This window comes from Suricata suricatta, chromosome 12 (assembly GCF_006229205.1).
Source record: "Suricata suricatta isolate VVHF042 chromosome 12, meerkat_22Aug2017_6uvM2_HiC, whole genome shotgun sequence".
NCBI lineage: Eukaryota > Metazoa > Chordata > Mammalia > Carnivora > Herpestidae > Suricata > Suricata suricatta.
This window is the reverse complement of record NC_043711.1, coordinates 77,835,589-77,848,282: the sequence shown is the minus strand read 5'-3', so window position 1 is coordinate 77,848,282 and position 12,694 is coordinate 77,835,589. Positions and strand designations below refer to the sequence as shown.

Genomic DNA, 12,694 nt, shown 5'->3' with positions numbered 1-12,694 from the left:
ACGGTCACCTTCTCACATTGCTTATTTACTTCCACCCCAGGTTTGGTGCAGGAGCATCTGCTAGGAACAAGCTAAGTCTTCTGTAGAACTGAGCTGCAAGGGAGTCTGGGGAATTTAGCTTTTCATTTCTCAGCCTCTATAGTAAGAAAGTCCAGCTACAAGGAGGTGGGACTGGGTGCTGAGTGAGCCATCTTACAGTATCTGCAAATTTTCAATACAGCTAAGGGTTTTGATTCATTTCTCTAGGCAATGAGGTTAAAAGGTGTTAAAGACAAGGAATGACATGGCCACTTTTGTTTATTAATCATTTAGGTTTACCATGTGCAACATGGATTAAGGAGGGGCCAATTGGATAGTAGCGGGTCACATGATGAGGGCCTAAAGAAGGGTTGGAGAGGAAGCAACAAAATAAAAACTTTAGAGGTAGAATCTAGCACTTGATGATTGATTGTGTATGTGAGAGATATAGGGTAATACTCTGCAGGGTGTATATGGAGTATAGGGTGATCCACGTGGTGTATCCACCATATAGTCAGTCATATTGATCAGGAGTTCAGAGGAGATAATCCAAAGCCGTGGCCTTGAAAGACATTAGTGAAAGAAAAATGGAGCCTGGGCCCCACCAGCTTCTGCCAGGCATACTGAATAAGAGGGGCTCATGAGTGACACAGAAGGAGACTAGGAGAGAACAGTATCTCAGACGGCAAAGGATAAGGAAAGCCTTGAGGAAATATCAGGTTGTCAGCAGGGTTAAGTGCAGTTGAGAGAAACCACTGGGAAATAAGGAGCAGATATGCTTTGGACTTGGAGTATACGGGCAAACGGTGTCCTTTGCTGAAACAAATGGAGGACGTTGATTGTGGGCTGCCAGTTATTAACACTCACCCAACTCTTTTTTTTTTCCCCTCTGATTTTATTGAACACAATAGTTTATGTAACAAAAATTTTAATATTTAAAGTGTAAAATTCAGAATTTCAGTGATAACAGTTCTGCTATCATTATCATTATAAAAACATTTTTTAAGTGTGTTTGTTTATTTTGAGAGAGAGCATGAGCAGGTGAGGGGCAATGAGAGGGAGAGAGAGAATCCCAAGTAGGCTCTGTACTTCTAGCACAGAGTCCGACACAGGGCTTGAACTCATGAACTGCAAAATCATGACCTGAGCAGAAATCAGGAGTCAGACGCTGAACCAACTGAGCCACCCAGGCGCCCCTAAAAACATTTAAACAATTTTATTGAGATGTAATTCACGTAACCTAGTTTTCACCCATTTAAAGTTTGCAACTCAGTGGTTTTTAGTATATTCACAGATGTATACAACCATTACTAGCCACCGTTAGAACATTTTCATAACCTCAAAGAAACTTTCACCCCCTAGCTATTGCTTCTTACTTTTAGAACATTGTGCCTCAATAAGAACTATATTGTTTGGAATACCTGGGTCACTCAGTCAGGTAAGCATCCGGCTCTTGATCTCATCTCAGGTCTTGATCTCAAGGTCATGAGTTCAAGCCACATGTTGGGCTCTGCGCTGGGCATGAAGCCTGCTTAAACAAAGAAAAAAGACCTTTATTGTTCATTTACAGTAAAGCCCCATTTCCACCCCTGGCAACCCCTTTACAAGCCCTTTTCACAGAGAGATGAGGTCACATGTGGGTCTTGAAGCGAAGTGGTACCGTACACCAGTGGCAGCAAGCAGGGGGGAATGAGACCTATGGTTTGGAAAACACAAAGGTCTGAAAGCAAACCTGACATTGGTCACAAGGTGATGAAACAGACAGTGACACAGTTGGCAAGTGGGTTTTCAACCTGGAGTCTTACCTTAGAGGTCTAAGAGTGTATAGGGTCTTTAGAAGTGTTTATTTTTAACTCCTAGGAATGTAGCTACTAGAGCCAGCTAGGATTTGACTTTCAGAAGCCAGGGAGTCACATTTAGTCTTCCCCTTGATCATAACACAAGAAAGAGCAGTAGTTTTGCCTAACTCTAGTTACACCTTATTGGTTAAGCAGTGCTGCCATATCACAATAGTGGCATGTTTCGTAGGGGACATATGGCATCCTCTTGATTGGGACAGGAAGCACTTTGTGGTTGGGCCTTCCAACAGTGCTTTTTAGCCATTAGGCCCACATGCTCCTGTGAGGATTTAGCAATGCCTTCTCGTGGAGCAGGGATGTGACATGACTTAACATCCTCTAAGAGCTGCTCAGGTTTAATGACAAAGTTAATTATAAACCAGTTAAGACTTTCTCAGTTTTCATCTTCTAGTGATTAAAAACATTTGCAGAGACGTGAATTTCCCTTCTCAATAAAAACTTTAACAAACTTATTACTGACTCGAAACATGTCCAGTTCTGGGCCTAAAGTTTTCTACTTCTGTGCTAGGAAGCAACTCTGCCCTGGTCTTGTTTGAACTAGAATAGGACATAGCTTCTCAGACTCAGACCCATTTCTTTATTCTGCTACTGCCCTGCACGCTTGTATTTCACACCATTTTCTTGGTGTGACATGGTGTCCCATCTGGGAAGCTGCTTCCTTCCTCACTGCCCACCCTATGTCTGTCTTTGAGCAGCAGAGGGTGATTTACAATTCTTAAATCAGATGATTTTTCACTTACCTAGGACTTCTCAAGTGAACACTGCATTGAACAAGAGGTTGAAAAGATGTAGAACTAAAACAATAAAGACTGAAAAAGTTACTGCCAGCTGTTAGTTTTTCAGAGTGTCCTTTTCTATTAGCTGGCATTCCCAGGCCCCTTTGCTTCTTGTCTCCTACTACCAGTAGTGGAAAACCCCATTGTTTCACACTGGGAACTGTTCCATATACCCACAGGATATTCCCCAAAAGTGTTTGTTCCTGAATAAAGCATTATCAAAGAAATAGCCCCTTAAAAGAGAAGGACCCCTTTTCCTTCCTCATGAAGGCCCAGCTTCCTCCCTGGAACCACCACATACACTTCTGCCTTACAGGGTTCCTATCCGTTAGCATTAACACTAAGACCTAGATTGTCAGCTGCTGAGAAAGCATCAGAAACAGTCTAGCTGCTGGTCTGTGGCAAGCCGCGGACGCTGGTCTCTGTTCCACAGGATGGGGTTTGTTAAAGTTGTCAAGAATAAGGCTTACTTCAAGAGATACCAAGTGAAATTTAGAGGACAAGAGGGTAAAACTGATAACTATGCCCAGAAACTCTTGGTAATTCAGGATAGAAATAAGTACAGCAACCTAAGTACAGGATGATAGTTGTGTAACCAACAGATCTCTTTTGTCAGATTGCTTATGCCTGTATAGAAAGAGACATGATGCTTTGTGCAGGTTATGCTCATGAACTCCCACAGTCTAGGGTGAAGGTCAGCCTGACAAGTTATGCTGCAGCCTACTGCTGGCCCGCAGGCTTCTCAGTAGGTTTGGCATGGGTAAGATCTGTGAAGGCCAAATAGAAGTGACTAGAGATGAATACAATGTGGAAAGCACTGATGGTCAACCTGGTGCCTTCACCTGCTATTTGGATGCAGGGTTTGCCAAAACTATTACTAGCGATTAAGTTTTGGGGACCCTCAAGGGAGCTGTGGATGGAGGCTTGTCTGTTCCTCATGGTACCACATGACTCCCTGGTTATGATTTGGAAAGCAAGGAATTCAATGCAGAAGTACATTGGAAGCACATTATGATCAAAGCATTGCAGATTATATGCATTACCTAATGGAAGAAGATGAAGAAGCTTACAAGAAATAGTTCTCTCAATACTTAAAGAACAACATCACTCCAGACATGATGGAGGAGATGTATGAGAAAGCTCACACTGCTATACAAGAGAATCCAGTCTATGAGAAGAAGCCTATGAGAAGAAAGAAGTCCCAAAATGTCTCTTGCCCATAAGAAAGATCAGGTAGCTCAGAAGAATGCAAGCTTTCTTGGAGCTCAGGAGCAGATTGCTAAGACCTAATAAACCGAACCAGAATTTTCTATGACGATTTTCCAGATAAAGACAATAATAAACTTATTCACCAAGCCAAAAAAAAAAAAAAAAAAAAAGAGTCTAGCCTCTGAGTTGGTATTTGGATGTTCTTACATCAGTATTCATTATTAATTTACTCTGAGAAAACTACCTAGATAGACCATGTGATCTTTGTAATCCTTGATTCCTGGTATCCAAAGCTAATCCTTTGGAAATTTCTAGAATGGAAATCTTGTTAATGTCCTGGACTTTTTCACAAGGGAGGCTTTGTTAACTGGTTGGGAGTCTGGAGAATTTTCATTCCTATCCATTTTTCATTCTCACTTTCTTTTTCTCCCTCCCTCCTCCCTTACCCCACCCTCAGGGCTACCAAGAAAAGAACAAATTCATTGCTGCACAAGGTAAAGTAATGTTGAATTTTTACTTTCAGGCTTAAGCATGAGCCTATTAGTGGGTTTGGAGTTTTTCTTCCAAATGCTAAATAGATTAGTCAGAATGCCATACCTTTTCTGTAATTACTGTCTCCTAAAAGAAATGCAGTCTGCCTTGCACATTTATAACTAAGGGCCTTGATCTTACAGGACTAAGGGTCCTGTAAAAGAAGTCCTTTTATGTATGTGCATAAAAAGGACTGGAAAAGGCTACACACGAATACACACACCCCACAGTTAAAGCAGGTCCTCTCTTTGGGGTCCCTATGGGAACCTTAGGTTCAAGCCAGGCTGCTCAGACTTTGAATTTGAATTCATTCTCTAGAGAGGATTGGCCCCTCACATGGTGCAGGCTGGCTCATCTCCTCCCCCAGCTGTTGGGCCTGAGCTACTCTATTATTCACAGAAAAGTGGTCTGGGAACCCTCAGGGCATGGACCCGGTGCCATTGTCTTACACATGCTCTGCACACATTTCCATAGTCCAGAGTTTTAACATATGTTCTCCACCTTTGGCATCCTAGCAAAAATATCTTGATGTTTACAGCACTAAAAAGTAATGGATGTTATTGGTGGTCCATCAAAGTCCTTTTTTTTTTTAAGTCATTCAGCAAATGTTTATTGACCATCTGTTATGTGTCAGGCACTGCCCTAGGTGAGGGGGATTGTAAAGGAATAAAACAGGATTTGGTCCATGCCTTTTGGGGGCCCTTAGTTGGTAGAGGTCAATTTACACCAAAATTAACAGGTTTTGATAAGTGGCTATACTTTTCAGTGTAGTAGCACATGTGGCTATTTATAATTAAAATTTTAATTATCTGAAATTAAATAAAATTGAGTTTTTCAGAAAACATACTAGTCACATTTTAAGGCTTAATAGCTACATGTGGCTAGAGACTACCATATTAGTGCAGATATGAATGAAACATTTTCATCATTGCAGAAAATTCTATTGAACAAGTACCATGATAGAGATAAAACAGATATAGAAGGAAAATAAGGTGGTTGGGGAAAACCTTAGATCCTTCTTGTCCTTGCAGTCTCCCACTAGGGCCTAACCAGGCCCTGCTTTCTCTCACCCTCTGTAGCCATCCATCAAGTCAGGTCTACCCTCTGAAGCCCAACTCAACTGCCACCTACTCGGTGATCATTTTAGCACCAACAGTTATGTGCAGTCTCTTCTCTTTATTTGCCATGGGGCCTTGTCGATGCTAACATGTATGTTGAGTTAAGGTCACCTATGATTTTCTGATGGACCTTTTCTCAGGCCTCCATCCTCTTGAACCCCTCCACAGTACTTTGTACTCCTTGAAATTCTACCCTGCTGTTTCCTGACATTCAGTTCTCGATTTTTCTCACTTTTCTAAATATTCCTTCTCTGGCTCTTCTTCTTTCTGCCTCTTAAATATAGTTTCTCCCCAAATCTGTGGATGACTACTTCCTTGAAGCTCCATTCTTATCTTTCATAGTACCATTTCTCTCAGATCTGCCTCTCCATCTGCTCTTCCTTAGTCTTCCTCTCAGGCCTTTTCTGTCTGAACTTGGGTAATGCTTCTGATCCCCAGGATTCTCTGACCCCTTCTTTTCTTCTCCTCCTCTGTATTCTCTTTGAGGGACCTCATCTAATACCTACCTGTTTGGCTGGCTACTGCCTTTCTTGAGCTGCTGAGCCACATTTTCAAACTAATTTTCTATCCCTTCACTTGGATGTCTCCATATTCTTTAACATCAAAACGAAAATATGCCTTTGGCACCTGGCTGGTTCAGTTTGTGGGGCATGTGATTCTTGATCTTGGGTTTGCGGATTTGAGCCCCACATTTGAGTATAGAGATTACTTAAAAATAAAATCTTGAACTCACTAAAATATGCCTCTTCTTCAGCTTCCAAACTGCTTTATCTCCTGTATTTTCTGACCCTCACCATGACTGAAATGCAGTCCATTTAATCAAGCCAAATTTGGGATCATCCAAATCTCCTGCCTGTTCCTTACTCTGAATATGAGTGGTCCTCTTATTTCTTTCTCCAAAATCTGTCTTCTCTGTCACACTGTCTTATTCCCATCTTCTAGCTGTATCGTCATAGCCTACTGATTGACCCTGTAGGCCCAGCCTTGCTTATTGCATTCCTTCCATGAAAATGGCCTTTCTTGGAGCGCCTGGTGGCTCAGTCTGTTGAGTGTCCAACTTCAGCTCAGGTCATGATCTCACGGTTCGTGGGTTCGAGCCCCACATCAGGCTCTGTGCTGACCACTAGCTCAGAGCCTGAAGCCTGCTTCCAATTCTGTGTGTCCCTCTCACTCTACCCCTCCCCTGTTCACACTCTCTCTCTGTCTCTCAAAAACAAATAAAATGTAAAAAAAAAATTTAGAAAATGGCCTTTCTTAATACAGAACTTTTGTTAGGACTCATGAAAATCTTACTACGATTCTCCATTATCTATAGAACAAGTCTTCCTTAGCCTGGCCTCAACCCCAGCTCTGTCTTCTGTCATACCATGTACCCTACACAGTAACCTTATTGAACTCCTTACAATTCCTGAACATCTCATGCTCTTTCTTGCTGCCACCCCCTGCACCTCTGCCTGGGCACCTCTTTTCCCTATATCCCCTTTCTAAACTCCTGTCCACCTGATCTACCCTGACAGATGGCTCAGATGTCACTACTTCCAGGAGATTTTTCCTGATGCTACCAGACAGTGGCAAAGCCTCTGTACATCTTTTTTGGCATGTGTCCACTTGTCATTTTTTTTTCTTGTTACTATCTTTTTTTAACCAAAGGGAATATAAAGTGTAAGAAAATCAAAAAGCTGTTATGAGGCATATAAAAACAAAATGTTCCCACCGTGTTTCATTTTCCCTTTACTCTGATGCAACTATTTTTATCTGTTGGTGACTTCTTAGGAAAGATAATTTATTTAATCCTCTTACTAGCTCACACTCAATCAGACAGACATGCATACACAAGTCCTTTTTCTCCATCCTCCCAAAAGAGTTAAATCACAATTTGGGGTTAAGATAATATTTATTACTTACATTATTATTACTCTGCCAATATTATTTACAGCTGACGTGCATAGTATTATATGATGCTCCCCCCTGCCCCCCACACTCTCCACCAGAAGTATGTATTTCCTCTCAGGACCTTCAGATACATGAGTTTTAATTTCTTTCTTTAAGGTTAATTTTTTAATCTTGGGATCCTTCTAGAACTTTTTTCAGTTGCCCTCTAGCCTCAGAATTCTCATCCTGAGCCTTCCCTTCACCAATACCCAGGGAGTTCCATTAGCCTCTGTCCTGTGTTAGATCCCATTTCTTTCTCTCTCTTTGTTTGCTCCCTCATTTTTGTTTAGAAATCTTCCAGGGGCTTTTCAGAAAAGGCTGGATGGGGGTAAATTTTGAATTCTAGCCAGAGCAAATGACCTGTCCTCTCTATGGCTAATGCCCTCCACCTTAGAACATGATAGGAAGGAGTAAATGAGAATCAAAGCACTTAGCTCACTGTCTGGCCAGTAACATAGGTATTTAGGGAGCAGTCATGATTTCTAATCCTCATTTATAATATCCTTGGGAGACATTGTTTATGTTTTCTTTACATTTCGACAACCTCCCACTCCCCACTTCACTCCCCAGTGAAGTACCTGGCACGTACAGAGTAGATGAGAAATGTTCCATCAGTAGGTGGGTGGACGGGTAGATGGATTGGATATTTAGCTGGGGACATGTGGGCACAGGCTTCCAAAAGTCAGGAATGAATGTTCCCAATTTCCCAGCAGATTTCTTCCCCTTGGTGTGTGTTCTCCTCATCTTTGCTATTGGCTACTTTAGGACCAAAAGAAGAAACAGTGAATGATTTCTGGAGGATGATCTGGGAACAAAACACAGCCACCATTGTCATGGTGACCAACCTGAAGGAGAGAAAGGAGGTGAGTGGAGAAATTAGGCATGACTAGCAGAGGAGCTCTTCTGTTTGAGCCCGGGCTGTCCACACTTTGTGGTTCCTGTGCCAGTCATTGATCAGACAAAACCCATGCCACTGTGCTTATCAGACTTTCCTACGGCCTGGAAGTCTCAGATGAACCTCAGGGGTGTGCCTAGGGCATGTTCCCTATGTCTGGTAGTCAGACAACTCACCATGGTTTCGAAACAACCTGAAAGAAAGACTTGGGACGGGCCGTTTGCAGAGGAAATGCTACGGAGGAGCTTTTTCCCCCCTGGCTTCCCCAATCCCTCACTCCCCTGGTTTCCTGCACCTTCTCTGAGTCAGCAGAGGAAACTGTATGAACTGAGACCCTGTGGGGTACAAGGAGTCTGAGGCCCTGGCCTGATCATGGCCAGAGCTTTCTGACTGATCCTTTTCTTTTTGTGTCTGTGGCTGCCAAGTCCATGCCTGGAAAGCCCCCTCCCTGCGCCACAGTTAAAACCAGAACTGAATTCTAGACCAAGCCCCAGAGAATAACCCCCATTCGTGACAGTCTTTTTCCAGAATAGCCCTTAAATTACCTTTATCCCCACCCGAGGTGTTGGATGTGTGAATCAGCAGCTCCACGGTGCTTAGGAGGGAAAGCACCACGGCTGGGTTGTAGGTGTGTTTCCTCCATCCTGACTTCTGACTCTTGGAAGCTGTTCAAGATCCAGGCACCAGAGAAGGCATCACCCTACCCTGGTAACCCCCTTAGCAGGCTGCTGCTTCCAGGCAGTCAGGCAGGTCTGTCCCTAGACCATGACCTGGGATAGTGCAAGGGCACATTTTGTAGGTAAAGTAGCTTTTGATTTGCCCAGAACTGAGGGAAAGAGCCAGAAGTATGGAGCTGGGGCTATGTATAATTTAAGAGGAAGTGCTAAACAGGTTGGAAGCTGAGGGACTTGAAAAAAGAAGTTAAATGAGTCTGCAGCTGATGGAGGTGAGAGAAGAGACCTTCTCTGGGGACTTCTGTCAGGGCTTTTGTGGTCCTTTCCTTCAGGTCCTTCCCATCTGCTGGGGGTGGGAGGTCTGAGATCAGGTGACGTGTGTCTGTTCCTTTCCAGTGTAAGTGTGCCCAGTATTGGCCAGACCAAGGCTGCTGGACCTATGGGAATATCCGAGTGTCGGTTGAGGATGTGACCGTCCTGGTGGACTACACAGTGCGAAAGTTCTGCATTCAGCAGGTACTGCCTCCTCCCTCCGTCTCCTCTCTTATTTAGGTTCTGCTGACCACTAAGAGAGAGGAACAAACTGGTCATCCCCGCTCTTACTCAGGGTGGTCAGGAATCACTGAGTGTGACATATGTTTTGACTCTGAAATTAGAGATCTGGGCTTCCAAGGAGCTTTGTCAGAGCTAAAGGAGGAGCATTTTCATGACTGGGAGAAAAAAAGTATTATTGAGATGGAGTTTGATCATTATAAGTATGATGTATGTGCATCAGGAGGTGGTATAATCTTCTGGACACTTGACCCACCTTCTCCTTTCTTACTCCAATGGCTCCTGACGTCAAGGATGTGGTGGGCCCTGCTCTTGGTCCTCCAGAGTGACCCTGGGGGCCTGAGCAGAGGTTGCCCTCAGAGCTACAGGGCAGTGTGGTGCTATGAAAGGGGACTTAACAGGAGTCAGGAGACCTGCATTCTAGTTCTGATCTTGCCATTAATTAGTCCCGAGACATTGATGGGGTCACTCAGCTTCACAGGGTTTTACATTTTCACTTCTGTTCGCTAAGAATAATGTGACAACCCTACCTACCCCTTTGGGATTCCTGGGAAGAGATCCTCTATCCATAGTTAACACTTCCTTAGGTTCACTCTCATCTCCCCATTGTCATTGACAGTCACAGCTGGCCCTGGCCCCCAAGCCTCCTCTTTGCTCCCCTGGCACTCCTACCCCAGGTTATCAAGGTTAACACACAGGATTTCCTCTCCACAGGTGGGCGACATGACCAACAGGAAACCACAGCGCCTCATCACTCAGTTCCACTTTACCAGCTGGCCAGACTTCGGGGTGCCTTTCACCCCAATCGGCATGCTCAAGTTCCTCAAGAAGGTGAAAGCCTGCAACCCTCAGTATGCAGGGGCCATCGTGGTCCACTGCAGGTCAGTGTGGCTGACCCTTGGCTCCCCATTCATACCATATTCTGCTCCCATGGTTAGAGCAGGGGAAAGTGCAGGGACCCTGGCTGAGGAGAGGAGGCTAGCACAGAGCAGAGAGGCTGTTAGGGTCCTGGGACAGCAGCCAGAGACATTCCTCAAATTTCTTGCTGGGTATAGAGCATTTGAGGAAAGAGGGGAGGGTAGCCCTCCAAGATTGGGGATGGGGAGACTACTGCTAGGAAGCTAGAAAGCTAGATTGAGTGCTGCTATGTGTACTTGGAGCCTCCTGACCTTTCTAAGTGTCAAGGTTCCCTCATCCTAATAAGTAAAGGTACAGAGCGCAGGGTACAGTGGGATTGTTGACTCCATGAGAGTTCCAGCTGGTCACCATTCAGAATTAGAATTTAATTCAGGGCCTGAAGAAAGAGCCTTGGCCTGTGCTACCCCCTCCCCGTATGCTCCCACAAGGCACGCTGGCCACCCCAGTAACACCCCTGCTCTCTGGCTACAGTGCGGGTGTAGGGCGTACAGGTACCTTTGTTGTCATTGACGCCATGCTGGACATGATGCACACAGAGCGGAAGGTGGACGTGTATGGCTTCGTGAGCCGGATCCGGGCACAGCGCTGCCAGATGGTGCAAACAGACGTGAGTGATTTGTGGGCAAGGTGAGGGCAGGGGCACTCAAGGACCAGAGCATCTGCTAGCCTCATGGATTACTCAGCCTCTAGGTCATTATTAATGAGCAGCATGCAGTGTAGTGAAGGACCTTTAAATATGTATTAAAAGAGACACGGAGCACAGAGGAGGTTGTGCCTACGGGAATTAGGAAGGCAGTTGTCATTTGCACTAGACTCCTAAGGATAAGGACCAGGTCCTGAGAGAAGCCTGCGGGCAGCTGAGAGAGCCAGTGCCCACAGAGTTGTGACACAGCTCGGCCCTGTCCAGGAGCAGCAGTCTGCTCTGTAGTTGGGACATGGGGTTCAAAGGGCACAGCACTGGAAGGGGACCTGGCACGGGTTTTGTGTGTCACCAGATTTTGACAACCCCTTCAGACTATTAAATGTGTGTGGTCAGAATGAGCAGGAACTGGACTTGTCCTTCTCTCCAGACTTCCATTGTAGTAGGCTGCCAGAGTGGGGCCCTCCCTTCCAAGTGAAGCACCCCAGAGGGACGCATGCATTTCAGGTCCTGCCTCACTGGCCTGTGATGGGAGTGCATAATTTTATTCCTGCTAGGGTCAAAGGAAAGGTGGACCGAAGTGTGCTGGGTGGGGAGGAGGCGACCTAGCACCACAGAGACCACATAGTGTGTAACCAGGAACTTGGGTATCGTGGTGTTTCAGATGCAGTATGTCTTCATATACCAAGCCCTTCTGGAGCATTATCTCTATGGAGATACAGAACTAGAGGTGACCTCTCTAGAAACACATCTGCAGAAAATTTACAACAAGATCCCAGGGACCAGCAACAATGGATTAGAGGAGGAGTTTAAGGTGAGTTGGAGTCGAACTCCTTCATTCAGACTGAAGGATCCACGTACTCTGGGGAATCTCCTTGTGTGAGGCATGTGGGTGGTTAAGGAGGTAGGTTTCTGGACCTTTCCTCATAACCCAGTCGCTTTCAACCCATCCTGCATGTTAAAATCACTTGGTTGTGTTAGGAGGAAAGAAAAAGAAAACTGGCAGTATTTTCTTTAGGTCCCCCAGCCCACCGCCCTACACATGCCCCCCCTCCCCCCCACCCCAGACACACAGTTGATTATAATGCATAAGAACAGCAAACCTTTCCTGTAAGGACCAGACGGTAGATATTTTAGGCTTTGCAGGCCATAAGGTCTCTGTTGCAACTACTTAAAACTGTTACTGTAGCATAAAAGAAGCCATAGGTGCTATGTAAACACATGAGCATGACTGTGTTTCCATAAAACTTACTTATAGGCAGCAGAGCAAACTTGGCCCGTGGACCATAGATTGCTGACCTCTGCTGTGTGCCATTAGACAGTGGTTCTTCGCACACCTGAAGAATATGTCACCCTCTTGTCAATACAGGTGTTCCCAGAAGAGATTTCTGGTTGCCGTGGGAAAGATCACATCCCGTAAAGCAGTTCTCAAACTGTAGTGGCACACAGATTACCACAGGAGCCTGTTAAGGTGCAGGTTCTAATGCAGGAAGTCAGGGAGGAACAGAGTTAGGGCCTGAGATTTTTCACGTCAAACAATGGGACTGATGCTGGTTTCTGGGCTACACTTTG

At 44.9% G+C, this 12,694-nt stretch overlaps 1 protein-coding gene and 1 pseudogene across 2 annotated transcripts in view; both read left to right on the top strand.

Annotated features, from left to right (window-relative positions):
• The window catches only part of PTPRA (protein tyrosine phosphatase receptor type A), a 164,653-nt gene that overhangs the window by 135,789 nt on the left and 16,170 nt on the right, over nt 1-12,694 (top strand). For both annotated transcript variants that reach the window (XM_029916697.1, XM_029916696.1), the window contains 6 exons: nt 4,320-4,356; nt 8,209-8,306; nt 9,409-9,528; nt 10,279-10,445; nt 10,954-11,089; nt 11,787-11,936. In XM_029916697.1, the coding sequence (XP_029772557.1) occupies nt 4,320-4,356; nt 8,209-8,306; nt 9,409-9,528; nt 10,279-10,445; nt 10,954-11,089; nt 11,787-11,936 (708 nt within the window). The remainder of the gene's footprint in view (nt 1-4,319; nt 4,357-8,208; nt 8,307-9,408; nt 9,529-10,278; nt 10,446-10,953; nt 11,090-11,786; nt 11,937-12,694) is intronic.
• On the top strand, nt 3,017-4,015 carry LOC115273592 (annotated as a pseudogene).